We start from the raw sequence: 15,618 nt of genomic DNA on the forward strand, positions 1-15,618 counted from the left end.
AATTAAAAACGCTCTTTGAAAAAATTTAGAATTTTTTCTATTTTTTTTATCATTCTATCATAATTTTTGGGAATTTCTACATGATGTACCACTCAATTGACAATTGGGGATTACGAAAGGTGAAAAAAATCCAGATAACATTCGAAAGATAGTACACCCGGGCCTTAACTTGAATTTTGGTTTTCACACATAATACAATGACGAAAAAAAATATGAGTTTTTCCAATTTTTTGCTCAGAATTGGTAGAGGCAATCGTATTTTAGTATTATGCAAATTGCAGGCCATGACCCACTGATAATCTACCATTTTTTTTTCAATTTCTTGATCGTTCATTTTCCAAAACTACCATATAAAGGATAAAAAAAACTTTTCAATTTAGTAGCGAAGTGGTAAAACGGTTTAAGTCGATTTATTTTCCAGATGAGTTTTTGAGGAATATTTCCGAATCTAAAGGAGATAGCGAAATTTTCGTAATTACATTTGTTGTAGCACTCAATCGGCTCCACAAGAAAGGTTATAACAAAAAATTTGTTATCTCCCTTCGATTCCGAGATGATTGAAAACTGGTCAACAGTCAAAATTGACATACCGTTTTACCACTTCACTACTGAATTGTAATTCATCAGGGTATCGAAAAAAACCGAAAAATTGGGATTTTCAAAAAAGTTGACAATTTTTTTTCGCCATTACATTATGTGTGTGAAAGCCAAAATTCAAGTCAATCCACCGAAAATCCTGGTAAGGGGACTATTTTGAAGATTTTATGCCTATGCAGCCATATGCCGTCAATTAAAAAAATTGAAACTATTTTTTCTAATTTTTTGAATATGAAAAATTGATACCAAAATCATCTGCATAATCGCGAAAACCCCCTGCAATTTTCCTCCCTTTAATCGAATTAAAAATTCATATCGTGGACTTTGAATGTACGAATTAAAATTACTGTTAACAAGGTTTTAATGTGAAACCTTAAATTTTTTTCATAAAGGAACTTCATTGTATGTGATAGTGCATTTTGTCAATAAAATGGTGTGTTGACATCAATGTATTCTCAAAGTTCCTTGAAATTATTGGTATCATAAAGAAATATCAGGAGACCTTTTTGTGGCCCACGAAATTCCCAACTTTGAAAGTCCTTCAACATATTCTCCTCCACTCCCTATTTTCCGAGGCATTCACTCCCTTTTGCCACTCCACTAATGAATCAATTTTTGAAGATGAAACACGATGATTATCAATAAAAAATAACTAAACGACGCTCGCGTAACAACCAAATTATTTACGTGATGTTCCAATGATATTAATTGTACACAGATGACAAAAATTCAAGTTCCTGTGAAGGTACAAATATTCCAAAAAATCCATGATAGAAATTTCTTCTTCATATCATTTTGCATTTCTCTCTTGCCGTTTTATATTATATATACAAACACAAAAAGAAATGCTCCGGAGAGCATTGACATGATCGTTAACCATGATTCTCGTTCTTCACGGGATCATCCTCTGGAACATTGATATCAGTCACCATTTCCTCATTCACATCATTGATTTGTGGTTTTTCTGTTGCCCCAGTCTTCGGTGAGATTATCGTGGGCATTTTCGGATCTGTAGTGTCCTCAGGGAGGTGTTCAGGATTAGGGTCACAATTTTCAACCCCTTCTTCCATTGGCTGAGGCGCTTCTGCGATCTGGGGTTGATTTGGGAGCTCATCCACTTGTTGCTGGGGTTTATTATTGTTTACTTGGAATTCTATTATTTCTAGTTCTTCCATCACTACTTTTTCCCTTCGTTCAACTTCCTCTGCAATTAAAAATTCGAATAATTGAATAATAGATAAAGATTGAGTTTTAGTTTAATGAAATCAGTCGGACAAAAAGTTTGTTGTTTCCACAACCAAGTTACTGATTTTCGAAGGCATTATACTGAGAATAAGGAACTGTTTGGATATTTTTAGGAGAAAAAATGCTTGAAATAGAGTCCAAATTGAGGAAAGTTTTCAAAAAAAAGTCAGTGGGTCTTTAAATTAAAAAGCTTTGCTTTCTTAAACTAAGAACATTCGAATGGGACACAATTCTGAAATAATTCAGCATGAGAGAATCACTTAATGCGTTATCTTTTTTTACCCCTTGACTATTGAATGAAAATGAAGTAAGACTTACAAATTGAATATACTAAATGAAATTAAGTTATTACGAACCGTGAAGTTCCTTAGCACATTCCACCAGTAACGCGTCAGTACGAGGATGCTTGCGTTTTGGTAAATAATAAATAGGTGGTTGTGCACGTGTGCGAATGAAATTGGCTAGAGGTAGCTGCGAAGAGCGCCACTCTTGGAATTGCTTGCTACGTGCCAACTTGGCCTCCAATGCTTTCACCTCAGCCAATTGACGTTTACGTGATAGAAACAGTTGTTGCCTCTCACGTCTCAATTCCTCTTTCTCACGTCGTTTGGCCTCCTCCACTCTCGCCTCAACTTCAGCCTTTTTGTCTTCCTGAAAACAATTTTCCGATAAATTTCCTCAATTAATTGAAATGTTATAGATTATTTTTGTAGATATTTCGTCAGCTAGATAGTTTAGGCTAAAATGCGGAGAAAGCTTTTCGTAGATCGTAAATTTCCTCGAACTGCATCAAATAAAGATTTGTTACACGGAACAAGAGTAAAGAAGAATTCATGTCACGATTATCACTGGAACTTGTAGGTTTAGAGATGAATTTTTTAAAGTCTCTTTACTAGATCAAAACATTTTTTGTACAAAAAAGGGCTTTCAACATTTACTTTTCGATTTCTTCCTTCATAAGATATTCTGAAGATAACTTAATAGTGAAAACATAGGATGAGTACAAGATACATTTCTCTATAAAAAGCTCCTTATTTTTCTCTCAGCATTTTCCCTTTGGAGATAATCTCAAGTGTTCTTCGCTTCCGATTGAAGTATTCAGTCAATAAATTTCCAATCCTAATGCATTATAATCATAAATGATCCGTGAATATTACCTTAGCCTTGAGTTTGGTCTCCTCCTGTCTGAATTTCTGTAAAGTCCCTAGAAGTGCTCCGAACATTCGTTTATTCCTCTGCCTACTCCTCTCATCGACATTTTCACGTCTAATGACATCCTGACGTGATGGAACTTCACGTGGCGTGGCAATAACACGAGATGATACAGCTGGCCTGACACTACCATCGTCATCATCTCCAGAATCATCAGGATTGGAGGGTACTCTTGCACTTAATCGACTGAACACGGTCTTGGGTTCATTATTCTGCCCTTGCCAACGACGCTTCCCACCTTGATCGTTACTCAGGTGATCCGTGTTCCTTTTACGATCCTCTTGGAGTGGACGCTTCTGTGCAATCCTGGAAAGCAATAAAAAATCGATGAATCCTGTCATTTCAATAAAACGATCAACAATTAATCACATCGAACATATGATTTTCTTCTACTTAGAATGATTATCGTTCTGGAAAAATTTTTCATCAGCTGTTGAAGAAATTCCATCAGAATATCTCTGAAGATATCTCGGATTTAGAAAAAAATATTGAAGGGTAAATTTCGTGGAGCACAAAATTCTCGACTTCAAAAGCCCATTCATAATTTCCTCCAAATCGTATCAATGCACAAAAATTGATTCGAAATTTTCATGAACATTACAAATTGAGAACAATTCTTTGAATTTATTATCTTTGTTGATAAATCAATCTTAGTTACATTGTTACGTAGAAAAATCATTTTTCTCCTATTTCACATCATTATTATTAATATATATCTCTTGACCATATGATGTGATTGGGATAAAGAAAATCGGGTCTGATTTTAACGGGAGTAATATCTGCGAAGTAAAAAAAATTGTAGTAACGATTAAAAATAACTCATTTCACCTCCCTCTATCCGACTTGAAAATTTTTAATAGCGTTTCCATATATCTTAAGTGAATATTTTTGCATGTATCTCTGAGAATAATAGCATCAGAGGAAAATATCAAACGATCGTTATTGTGAGATGGAATTTACAAATATAAAGTATTATTTTTATTAAATTTCAGACGATTACTACGACTTAGAAAGGAGATTCCGACTTTTTTTTGAGGTGTTGTGTTTAATATAGATCTATTCTTGCTTTAAATTATGATTTCTTTCATTTAAAACAATTATTGTCACCCAAGAGTAATCAATAGAACTCCAAATTCACAGATTCCAACAGTGAATGCATTAACTGGAGTACAAAATCAAATATGTAACTGGTGAAATTAAAATCAAAACAAGTGAATGGTAATATACATATTATAAAAATACAGTAAAGTAAATAATTTCAATAACAAATCAATCATAAATACAAAAATCAATTCCAATCATAATGTAATTATTAAATAAATTAACCGATCTTTTCAAGTGTGAGGTTAGGAAACTCTAAATAAATAAAAATAAGAAATGAGTCTAAGACGGTAACGAATAATTCTAAATGATTTTTGTGTTCAACTAGGAACAAACTGATGAACAAACCTGGAGGATAGTTGAGCAGGTGCATTTTCGCTGTCAGGAAGATCTCGACCAAGAATTTTTCTAATATCTTTATCCAAACACCTCAGGCCATCCCGGGCAGCCTCCAATTCAGCTTCAAGCCTCTCAGAGCCGTACTCCTTCGAGTCCAGACGTCTCATTCTGAGTATGGACACCTTATGTTCCTTATGATTCAATTCACTAATCGATTTTACTGCCTCGAAAATTGAATTCTGCACTCAACAAACGAGTAGTAATTGGTAGTAATGCCGGAATTATTGTGTTTGTCGGCGGCCATTTTGGGCTTGCAGTCAAGTTCGTCAAACTTCAGACATCAGGTGCGCGCGCAACGGTGGAAATTCTACTTTGTTCACGAACACGTGGCGGGAGGGGGCTGTTCGTACTTCCACAACTGTACATACACCTCCACGACTGTGAGGGAACAACTGTAGTACAGTACAGGGAACAACTGTAGTACAGTTGTTCCCTCACATTTTTCACCAAGTTTGTGAACAGTCGTGGAGGTGTATATACAGTTGTGGAAGTACGAACGCCCCCCCACCCCCAACATTGATGAATTCTAACCATTTGAAAATCGAACAATCAGCCCCTAGGAATTTCCCAGTCGGTCATATCGTACATTCTGACGTCTGAAGTTTGGCAAAGTTGACCCCAACCGCACGAACGGCGCCCCCCCCCCATCATAAGCCCGCGGAATTCACCCGATAAATTACCGACACTTTAGATATAATTTGGCTGAATTTGGCGGTAAAACTGCCACTTCATAACCAAGAAAACCAATAGAACTCGTGTCTCTTTGTGTCCCTTTCTGTTTTATTGAATAATATAAATTCAATTACTAATATAAATTCGTGCGATCACTTAGCATTAATGAACTTGAAGCTTTATGGAGCATTTGAGGCCGAAGAAGAGTATTAAGACTGGAATTTGGATAAATTATTCGATGAGTAAAAGCGATTTTTAATAGTAATAGCAATGGCATTGAGAAATACCGGTAAATACCGTCCTGAAAAGGCGAATACTTCGAAAACCAAGTTCGAACCGGGCTCTAATGTCCCCAGGTGAATAATTATTGGATGAATATCCGTGAAATTAATGTGAACCCGTGATCAACAAATTTATACGTTCGGTTTTCAGAGAGAACACGGCTGAGGGGAGGCTGATCCAGGCGAATGAGAATGTCAGAGCCGATCATTTATATGGGTTTGATCGAGTAACAGACAACAAAGAGAGAATTGGATACCTGATCAACATGCACGCTGTAATTATTTAATTAATTTATTAATTAATTGTGTCCGCCAATTATTTTTATTGAGTGGAGCAGGAATTTTTTGTTTATTATGTATTCATTTCGAGAAGAGAGCGTTCACTGAAAGAAAAACAAACATGTTCTCGAACAAGTCTTGTTTGGGCCAAAAAAGAATTTGTTTGATTCGAATTTGAATGTCTCAAACATGAATAATTGCTTTGCTTTCGGCAGCAACGAAATATTTGGCTCAGGAGGTGGATAATTCACACCAGACGGTGCCTTATCAGGATGAAAATATCACGTGAAGGCAAATTTATCAGGAAATATTTTTCATCACGCTGTGACGAAATTTTCGCCACATTGTGATGAAAAATACTGTTCGTAACTCGTGAAAAAATGTTTTTTAGCTCGTGGGATTATATCATTATCATTATATCATATCATTATCATTATATCATATCATATATATTAAACACTTTTTTGCACTCGTTACGAAATATACTATTGTCCCACGATTGCTATCATGTCATTATTGTTTCATTTGAGGATTCATTTCTTGTCTGTGATTATTAGATAGTCGAAAAGAAAAACTACTATCCCTTGTTTCGCATAAAACAAACATTTTTCGGGAGCAATATAGATATGGGAGTATCGACTAACGAAGGCGTAGTGCTAGAATAGTATATTTCGTAACGAGTGCAAAAAAGTGATTTTTGGCGAGTGGGAGGTTTATATCACGAGCCGAAGGCGAGTGATATAATCCCACGAGCTAAAAAACATTTTTTCATGAGTTACGAACAATATTTTTCATCACAATGTGGCGGAAATTCACTTTTCGCCACAGCGTGATGAAAATGACATTTCCCCCGTGTTCAGAGAATGTAATTTTTTTTAACTACTAAATCTATTTTTGCGTCAAAAATTTATCATCTCGGCGCACTATTCGCATGTTTGGCACAAAAAAAATCCTTTTTTGATTATTTTCAAAAAAGTATTTTCTTGACACAAGTAAGGCTTGTTTGAGAATTTTGTCGTTTTTCTCTCAGTGTTGAGGTAGTTGAGGACATTCTCTACACTGATAAAAGAATTTAGTTACTGTTAAGGGAACTTTTAACTATTAACACCATTCGTCAATAGTTGATGAACGGCATTAATGGTTAAGGACCAACTAAATTCTTCTTTTTTATCAGTGCACAAGAAAGTCTGCTGAAATTTTTCCGCAGGATGAACCATTCTCGAAATACTTATCTAAGTAAACCCTCTAATCTTCACGTGGGGTGAAGATTTTTTTCGATACTCCAGCATTGATAACAAATATTATTGGACGAATATTATTCTCCAAATCTTCAAATATCCTACTTCATTTTTTTATGTTTTCTACAAGAAAAACTCTATTGAAAAACTTGTTAAAAAAATCAGGTGAGCGACGGAGGGACAATGAAGGTGAATTTAGGAGCATTTCAATTGAAATACCATTTTTGTGGACGCGGAAATTCCTCTAGGAAAGTATCTTACAATATTTATAGTTGATCTTAGAATCAGTCAGTTAAGAGATAATACCCTGATGTTTAGCAACAACAATAAAAATGGGAAAATCAATCGTTAGAGAGAGCATAAATTTCTAGTTTTTAGTAAAAAATCTCTGAATTTGAGAAGTCTTGTACTAAAATCTAGAGTGTAAAAAGTCCTGGTAGCAAGTGAAATTTTCACTCAAGTTGAGTATAATTGTGCGTAAATATGGGCACATTTTCTATAATGAAAGAAAATGTCCAAAAAAGGACAGCTAGCAGGACTGAGTCGAGCACTGGGACATTCACCTTAAGATCCTTTCGAAGCACAATTTTTTTCATTTTTTTTGAGTCAGTACAAATATACTAAACTAAACATGGATATAAGACAGGGAATTTCTACACTATATATGGATATTTTCACAATTCATGCTTCTTTTCATTCGTCTGCATATCAAATGTGTGCGAATCAGTTTTCAGCCTAACGATTCTGAACGATTCTTAAGATTTTGAGTCTTTTCAGTCTCTTGCACCTTGAATCTCTCCGGAGGTTCATTCTTTTCCACTTTTGCAAGGCCTGTAACGAGTGCCAAACACTTTTATATTTTTGGTTACAAAACCCAGGATCTTTAAAATTTCTCCGCAGTCTCTCTATTGAGCCCCAGTAACTTTAAATAAGCCTAGTCAATTTCCTGAAGTTCTAAACCATTTCAAACTACTCGGTTCTTCAGGATGAGACGGAATCCAATGATCTCGGATCCTTCTGCGAAAAATTTATTTTACTCCATACGTTTGTAACAGACTGAAATCGTAGAAGAGGACAAACGTCTCATCAGTGGCGTGGACTATTATTTCCTCGAGGAAGACTGCACTCGCTTCAAAGTATCCCTTCCTTATCACCCATATTTCTACATAAAATGTCGAAAGGACACCGAGCAGGAAGTCTCCAACTTCCTCCTCAAAAAATATAACGGTGTCATCTCAAAAGTAGAGACAATAAAGAAAGAAGATCTCGACCTGCCCAATCACCTGTCAGGTCTACTTCAAAAGTACCTCAAGCTCTCCTTCGCGAATCTCATCGATATGCAGAAGGTACGTCAGGACATCAGACGCGCTGTGAAAACCAATTCAGAACGTGATAAAGGTAGTCATCATTTTTCAATACAATCAATTGTTTTTTTTTCAATTTCAAAAAATTCAAACCTTAAATTTGAATGATTACAATGCTTCCATTCGGAAGCAAAATGCTAATTCTAAAGTAAATTCATAATATTCCAAGGTTTTGTGTGATAAATTCACTAATCAAGAGCATCTAACTCGACAGGGCCTAATAACACAAGAGTACCTATTTGAGATTTCTTTTTGAAACAATGGTATCTCGAAATTATCAATAAGGCTAAAGTATCTCATGCACTGAGAAAAAAATTATTTATTCCAAATGTCCATTTGGAACAAGTCGCCAAGTCTGGCAACTATGATATTTGTGAATCAATTTCGGAAAAAATTGAGGAATGCTCGAGCGAGGTTTGAACTCGCGACCTTCAGATTACCGGTCTGGTGCTCTACCTACTGAGCTACCGGGAGTTCCGTCACTTTCCGTCGAATTTGATTCACTTTAACGTCGGATGACCCACCGCCGCCCTTCTAACGTCATTTTTCAAATTATTATTGATTTATTTCAATATTTTTCAATTGAACTGTGTTGCCAGATATTTTGGCGACAAGTCACCAAGTCTGGCAACTATGGGTCAATGAACCATCATGTCAAGACAACTCACCCCTCTCCTTTGCCCTCCTCAGGCCACAGTTACTACTCAGACCTCTGGGCGACTTCAGAGCACCTAGAAACCGATACCTCCACCAAAAAGAACATCATCGACCACATGGACAACATAATCGACATCCGCGAGTTCGACGTGCCTCATCACGTGCGCATAAGCATAGATCTCCAAATTTTCGTGGGTTGCTGGTACTCAGTGAAATCGAAGGGCACAGATCCCCCTCTAATAACCCGGAGGCCAGACATCCTCGAGACAATAGACCCCATCGTTCTCGCCTACGATATAGAAACCACAAAACTCCCCCTGAAATTTCCAGACGCCACTACAGACCAAATCATGATGATCTCCTACATGGTGGACGCCCAAGGCTACCTCATAATCAACCGAGAGATCATCTCCGAGGACATCGAGGACTTCGAGTACACCCCGAAACCCGAATTCGAGGGTATCTTCAAGGTCTTCAACGAGGCCAACGAGAAAGCCACAATTAGAAAGTTCTTCGATCACATCCTGGAGCTTCGTCCCCACATTTTTGTCTCCTACAACGGGGATTTTTTCGACTGGCCCTTCGTAGAAACCAGGGCATCGTTTCACGGAATGAATATGAAGGAGTCAATCGCCTTCTCCAGGAACCGAGACGATGTATACGCGAGTCGTCCATCGATCCACATGGACTGCCTCTCCTGGGTGAGAAGAGACTCCTACCTCCCTGTGGGCTCCCAAGGTCTCAAAGCAGTGACCAAAGCAAAATTACGATACGATCCTGTCGAGATAGAGCCCGAAGAGATGTGCAGACTGGCTGCTGAAGAACCCAAGACCCTCGCTAACTACTCAGTGTCCGATGCAGTGGCCACATACTACCTCTACCAGAAGTACGTTCATCCATTCATCTTTGCTCTCTGCACAATCATCCCCATGGAGCCTGATGAGGTCCTCCGAAAGGGCTCTGGAACCCTCTGCGAATCCTTGCTGATGGTTGAAGCTTACAAGGCCAACATCATCTTTCCCAATAAACAAGAGACCCAACTGAACAAACTAACGCCCGATGGACACCTGCTGGACTCTGAGACGTACGTTGGAGGTCACGTAGAGGCGTTAGAATCTGGGGTATTTCGAGCAGATATCCCTTGTCGGTTTAAAATCGTCCCGAATGCTGTGGATGACCTCATGAATTCTGTGGAGAAAGCCCTCAAACACGCCATCCAAGAAGAAGAGAAGGTTCCACTCGACTCAGTCATCAATTTCGACGAAGTTGCCGATGAGATTAAGGGAAAGCTCCAGACATTGAAAGACCAGCCATTGAGACTCGAGAAGCCAGTGATTTATCATTTGGATGTGGGTGCCATGTACCCCAACATCATCCTTACTAATCGATTACAGCCTAGCGCAATGGTGGACGAGGCAGCCTGTGCTGCATGTGATTTCAATAGGCCTGGGGCTATCTGCAAACGAAACATGCAGTGGATGTGGAGGGGGGAAGTTCTGTCAGCTTCCTTGGGGGAGTACCAGAGGATCCAGCAACAATTAGAGACCGAGAAGTTCCCACCGCTATTCCCTGGAGGCCCTCGTCGAGCCTTCCATCAATTATCTAAAGTGGATCAAGCAGCTTATGAGAAGAAACGACTCACTGAGTACTCCAGAAAAGCTTACAAGAAAGCTAAGATTACCAAAACTGATGAGAGGACTCAGACAATCTGTCAAAAAGAGAATTCTTTCTATGTAGATACTGTCAGAGCCTTTAGGGACCGGAGGTACGAGTACAAAGGTCTCACCAAGGTTGCTAAGGCACAGGTAGCAGAAGCAGTTGCCAAGAATGATGCAGGGGAGATCAAGTCAGCGAAGAATCGAGAGATTCTTTATGATTCGCTGCAGCTTGCTCACAAGTGCATTCTCAATTCTTTCTATGGATACGTCATGAGGAGGGGGTCGAGGTGGTTCAGCATGGAAATGGGGGGAATTGTCTGTTACACTGGTGCTCACATCATCATGAAGGCTAGGGAGATCATTGAACAGGTGGGAAGACCCCTGGAGCTCGATACTGATGGCATTTGGTGCATTCTCCCTGCCTCGTTTCCTGATAATTTCGTCATCCATACGACGCACCCCAAGAAGTCTAAGATCACTATTTCGTATCCCAATGCTGTATTGAACTTCATGGTGAAGGACGAGTTCACTAATAATCAGTATCATGAACTGGTTGATAAGGAGAGTGGGATGTATGAGGTACGACAGGAAAATTCCATATTCTTTGAGGTTGATGGACCTTATCTAGCTATGGTTCTCCCGGCTGCTAAGGAGGAGGGAAAGAAGCTAAAGAAACGATATGCTGTCTTCAATTTCGATGGATCATTAGCTGAATTGAAGGGATTTGAAGTTAAGAGGAGAGGAGAATTGCAGTTGATTAAGAACTTCCAGTCGTCAGTGTTCGAGTGTTTTCTGAAGGGAGGAACTTTAGAGGAGTGCTATCAAGCTGTTGCTGAGGTTGCTGACTACTGGTTGGATCTTCTGTACTCCAAAGGTGCTGATATACCAGACACTGAGCTGTTTGAACTCATTTCTGAGAACAAATCAATGTCGAAAAAGCTGGAGGATTACGGTGCTCAGAAATCGACGTCCATTTCCACTGCTAAACGTCTCGCTGAGTTCCTGGGAGATCAGATGGTGAAGGATGCAGGATTGGCTTGCAAATATATCATCTCGAAGAAGCCTCATGGGGCTCCAGTGACTGAACGAGCAATTCCTTTGGCTATTTTTCAATCAGAACCTAGTGTGTCGAAACATTATTTGAGGAAGTGGTTAAAAGAGCCTGGATTGCAAGACTTTGACATCAGGGAGATTCTCGATTGGGGGTATTATATCGAGCGGCTGGGCAGTACCATTCAGAAGATTATTACGATCCCAGCTGCGATGCAGGGAATTTCCAATCCTGTCCCCAGAGTCAAGCATCCTGACTGGCTTCATAAGAAGATTTTAGAGAAGAATGATGTCAAGAAGCAGAGGAAGATCACTGATCTGTTTAGTGTAGTCCAACCACCGATAGTCGATGATATTGGGGATATTGAGGATACAGGGAGTCAATCAGTCTTCAAGAAACCAGGTCCAGTGACCCACAAACGAAAGCGAGGGTCAGAGACTGATGAAGAGGAGATCAACAAAAGTTGGAGGGAGGTTTTAGGAGCGCCTCCACCTTTTGGCAAGACTAAAGAAGAGCGAAAGGCCTGGATGGAGTTCCACAAAAGAAAGTGGGAGTATCAAGCCAAGCAGAAAGGCCACCAGAAGAAAAAGCGATTGCGATCGATGCAGGAGCCGATGGACATTCCCAGAGGATTGATAAGGAATACCGAGACAACGACTCTCTCAGGGTTTTTGAGAAAAGCCCAACGAAAGCTCATAGACACTGCCTGGCATATTTTGCAGATTGTTGAAACCCACGAGCCAGGGCATTTTCGACTGTGGGCCCTAGTCTCTGGAGAGCTTCATCAGATTCGTTTGATCGTCCCGAGGATCTTCTATGTTAACACCAGAAAGGAGAGACAAGAGCCTGGTCCCAATGACCTTTGGCGAAAGTGCAATAAGATTCTCCCACGATCACGACCTGTTTACAACCTCTATCAATACACTGTTCCAGAGGACCTGTACCAAAAGCACAGTCAGAACCTGATGGAGAGTGTCACCAATCCTGAGAATGAAGGCATCTACGAGACACAGATGCCTTTGATATTTAGAGCGATTGTAAATCTGGGGTGCATCTGCTCGGTGGACCCCATAACATCAAAATCAGAGTCTGATACTTTCCATCTTCATCAGCTTCAGTTGGTCGCAAGTACCGACTCTTACCTGAGAGATCAGAATCTAAAGCACATATACCTCTATCACCACTGGTCAACCAATCGTCAGAGAGCCATGTGGGGGCTATTCCTAGGCCCCAGCAAACGAGTTCACATTTTCGTGCTAGACAGTGTCAGAACTAATCAGATGCCTTTCATGAGTTCGTTGTACAATTCCGAAAGGAAGAATGCAATGGAAGAACCGGAGGCCAATCAGTTCATGTCATCTATCCCCGAGGAGATGCAGTTTGATGTCAGAATGGAGACTAGTCAAGCTGGCATCAACAAGTACCTGCAAGCAGCCTTAAAGAACTATAAGGACGAGAAGAAAGGGGCTACCGTGTTGGCTATAAAATCTCCCATGGACTTGTCTGCTTTGCTATCAGAAATGCCAGGCATTGGAGACTTTCCAGTTGTCAACACTCATGTCCAAGACGTTGACAATCTCTTCAGTACTCTCGAGTGGCAGAAGGCAGGGGCTCTGAGCATGGTGAGACATTACCTCAAAGCCGAGCACATCCTGAGTCTTATGATCGATCAAGCCAGCTTCTTCAAGTCTCCAATTGGCAACATCCCAGCTGATGCGACCCTCTTCGCTGCTGATCTGTTCTATGCCAGGCATCTTCAGAAGCACAACTTCGTGCTCTGGTGCTCTCCAACGGAAAAACCCGACCTTGGAGGAAGTGAGAATGACGATAACAGATTGCTGACTGATTTCGAAGAAAGTGCAACCTGCACAACTAACAGGTCTGGAACTTATTCGAGTGTCTTGATCGAACTAGGAATCGAGAGTTTGGCCATTAATACTCTTCTGCAGGCACCTAAGGTCAACGATGTTGATGGGACAGCGTCATTTGTGGCTTTTCATACAGCTCCCAAGGCCAGTCTCCAGGAAATAGCGACTGAAGACAACACGATGACTGCTATTCCTAGCTATGACGAGGCAGTTTTATGCTCTGCCAGCTTCAAAATCCTCCGAATGATGGTGAATGGGTGGCTGAGGGCAATCTCCTTGCAGAAGAATGTTTTTGCTGATTACCAGGTGATTCACTTTTACAGGTGGTTGAGGACCCCCAACGCTCTCATGTACGACCCAGCACTCAGAAGGATTCTCCACAACTACATGAAAAAGTTGTTCCTCCAGTTGATCGCTGAGTTCAAACGACTGGGCTCCATCATCGTTTTCGCTAACTTCAATAAGATCATTATCTGCACGAAGAAGAGAACTGTGGAGGATGCCATGGGGTACGTGGAGTTTGTCGTCAAGACTATCAAGAACAAAGAGTTGTTTCACAGTATTGACATCACGTACGAGCAGTGCTGGGAGTATTCAATCTGGCTGGATGCAGCCAACTTCTGTGCAATCAAGGGGAAATTACCTGAGGAAGCGGAACAAGAAGTTGGAAGAGAGCTTGATGATGACGAAGATGACACACCTGAGATCATCATGAATTGGAATTTAGCTGAGATTCTGCCGACTGAGGGAGCCTGTGAGAGAAGCTTCAAGGCTATTGTGGCGGGATATGTCACAGCCATTTATGAATTCATGAGTGAGGTGGAGCCTGGGGGGTGCACACCTAGACCCAGGAAGAGGAGGAATAATTCTTTGAGCCAGACTATCAGTGCTCAGTTGGGGTTGGGAGCACTGGAGAATACAGCTGAGTTTGCTAAGAAGTTGGTTACTGGGGAGATGAGTCAGAAGCTTTTTCAGATTGTTCAGAAGATTCAGAAGAAGGTGCCTGAGAAGGTAATCACAATAGAGGAGCATCCCAATTTGGATCTGCAGGGGCATGACTCCATGAAAATCCAGCCTGCTTTGGAGTTTGTCAAGGCGATTTGCAAGGTTTTGGGGCTGGATAAGGAGCTTGAGGCTGAGGTTTACGAGCTGAAGACGAATTTGCTGAGGTTGATTGGAGTGGGAGGATTCAGTGAGGCCGCTGAGTGGAAGGATCCTTGCATATCTTTTGTCCTGCCTGAGATCATTTGTAAGGCTTGCAATCACACGAGGGATGTGGACCTCTGCAAGGACTCACATCATCGGTTTGATAAAGACGAGGTCAATGTTTGGTACTGCCCCATGTGCAAGACCGATTACGAGAATGAGGAGATTGAGTTCATGTTGATTGATACGCTTAACAGGAAGGCCATGGCCTTTGTTTTGCAAGATCTGGCGTGCAGAAAGTGTGGGGAAATCAAGAGGGATAATGTTATGAGCCATTGCAGTTGTGCTGGGGAGTACAAAACTACTGTGGGAAAGGCAGAGATGATTAATTGCGTGAAGATCTTGAGGGCTATTGGGAGGAAGTGCAGGATGACGCTGTTGGAGGATGCTATTGAGAATACAAGGCTTTGAAGCGCGGGTGGAGTAATGTGAGGTACTGTTTTTTAAAGAGTGGATTATTTTTCGAACGCGATCTTGGTTGTTTTTTTTATTTTGATAATATGAAACGATCTCCAATTGCGACTCAGTTTTACATAGCTTTGGAGTCTCCAAAAATCATGATTGTACAATCAAAAAAATGTTGAAAAAAAGCTGAATATTTTCAAAGAGCACTTTTGAATAATATTGGGAAATAAATCCAATCGGGAAAAAATGGCAAATTAATAATTTGATGTATCTAATGGCTGTCAAATCATTAGTTACCATGATAAATTATCCATTCACTATTTTCTCTCTATCGGTCCTACTTCTCAATCTTTATTAAAAACACTCTTTAAAAATGTTCAGTTTT

General features: G+C 40.1%; 2 protein-coding genes across 3 annotated transcripts; one reads left to right on the top strand and one right to left on the bottom strand.

Annotated features, from left to right (window-relative positions):
• Positions 1-625: 625 nt before the first annotated feature.
• Positions 626-4,814, bottom strand: LOC107044908 (pinin). Its single transcript, XM_015266982.1, has 4 exons — positions 4,504-4,814; positions 3,000-3,360; positions 2,199-2,493; positions 626-1,801 (listed from the first exon to the last, which is right to left on the bottom strand). Exons 1-4 carry the CDS (start codon positions 4,659-4,661, stop codon positions 1,470-1,472), a joined length of 1,146 nt encoding a protein of 381 aa, XP_015122468.1. The 5' UTR covers positions 4,662-4,814; the 3' UTR covers positions 626-1,469.
• A 554-nt stretch (positions 4,815-5,368) lies between these two features.
• Positions 5,369-15,439, top strand: LOC107044931 (DNA polymerase epsilon catalytic subunit A). 2 transcript variants are annotated; one of them, XM_015267017.1, is made up of 4 exons: positions 5,369-5,582; positions 5,659-5,782; positions 8,080-8,422; positions 9,079-15,439. In XM_015267017.1, the coding sequence occupies exons 1-4, from the start codon at positions 5,497-5,499 to the stop codon at positions 15,237-15,239; spliced, it is 6,714 nt and encodes a 2,237-aa protein (XP_015122503.1). In that variant the 5' UTR covers positions 5,369-5,496; the 3' UTR covers positions 15,240-15,439. The 2 variants fall into 2 exon arrangements, with proteins under 2 accessions (XP_015122503.1, XP_015122504.1); XM_015267018.1 differs by lacking the exons at positions 5,369-5,582; positions 5,659-5,782 and having other exon boundaries at positions 8,289-8,370.
• Positions 15,440-15,618: the final 179 nt, after the last annotated feature.

This window comes from Diachasma alloeum, unplaced genomic scaffold (genome assembly GCF_001412515.2).
Source record: "Diachasma alloeum isolate Michigan unplaced genomic scaffold, Dall2.0 Dall_scaffold_00840, whole genome shotgun sequence".
Classification (NCBI taxonomy): Eukaryota; Metazoa; Arthropoda; class Insecta; order Hymenoptera; family Braconidae; genus Diachasma; species Diachasma alloeum.

Coding starts and splice junctions, on each gene's coding strand:
- LOC107044931 (XM_015267017.1), top strand. CDS start 5,497: ATGGCATTGAGAAATACCGGTAAATACCGTCCTGAAAAGGCGAATACT. Junction 5,583..5,658: donor CCGGGCTCTAATGTCCCCAG/GTGAATAATTAT, acceptor TTCGGTTTTCAG/AGAGAACACGGCTGAGGGGA. Junction 5,783..8,079: donor ACCTGATCAACATGCACGCT/GTAATTATTTAA, acceptor CGTTTGTAACAG/ACTGAAATCGTAGAAGAGGA.
- LOC107044908 (XM_015266982.1), bottom strand. CDS start 4,661: ATGAGACGTCTGGACTCGAAGGAGTACGGCTCTGAGAGGCTTGAAGCT. Junction 2,494..2,999: donor AGACCAAACTCAAGGCTAAG/GTAATATTCACG, acceptor AATTGTTTTCAG/GAAGACAAAAAGGCTGAAGT. Junction 1,802..2,198: donor ATGTGCTAAGGAACTTCACG/GTTCGTAATAAC, acceptor TTTTAATTGCAG/AGGAAGTTGAACGAAGGGAA.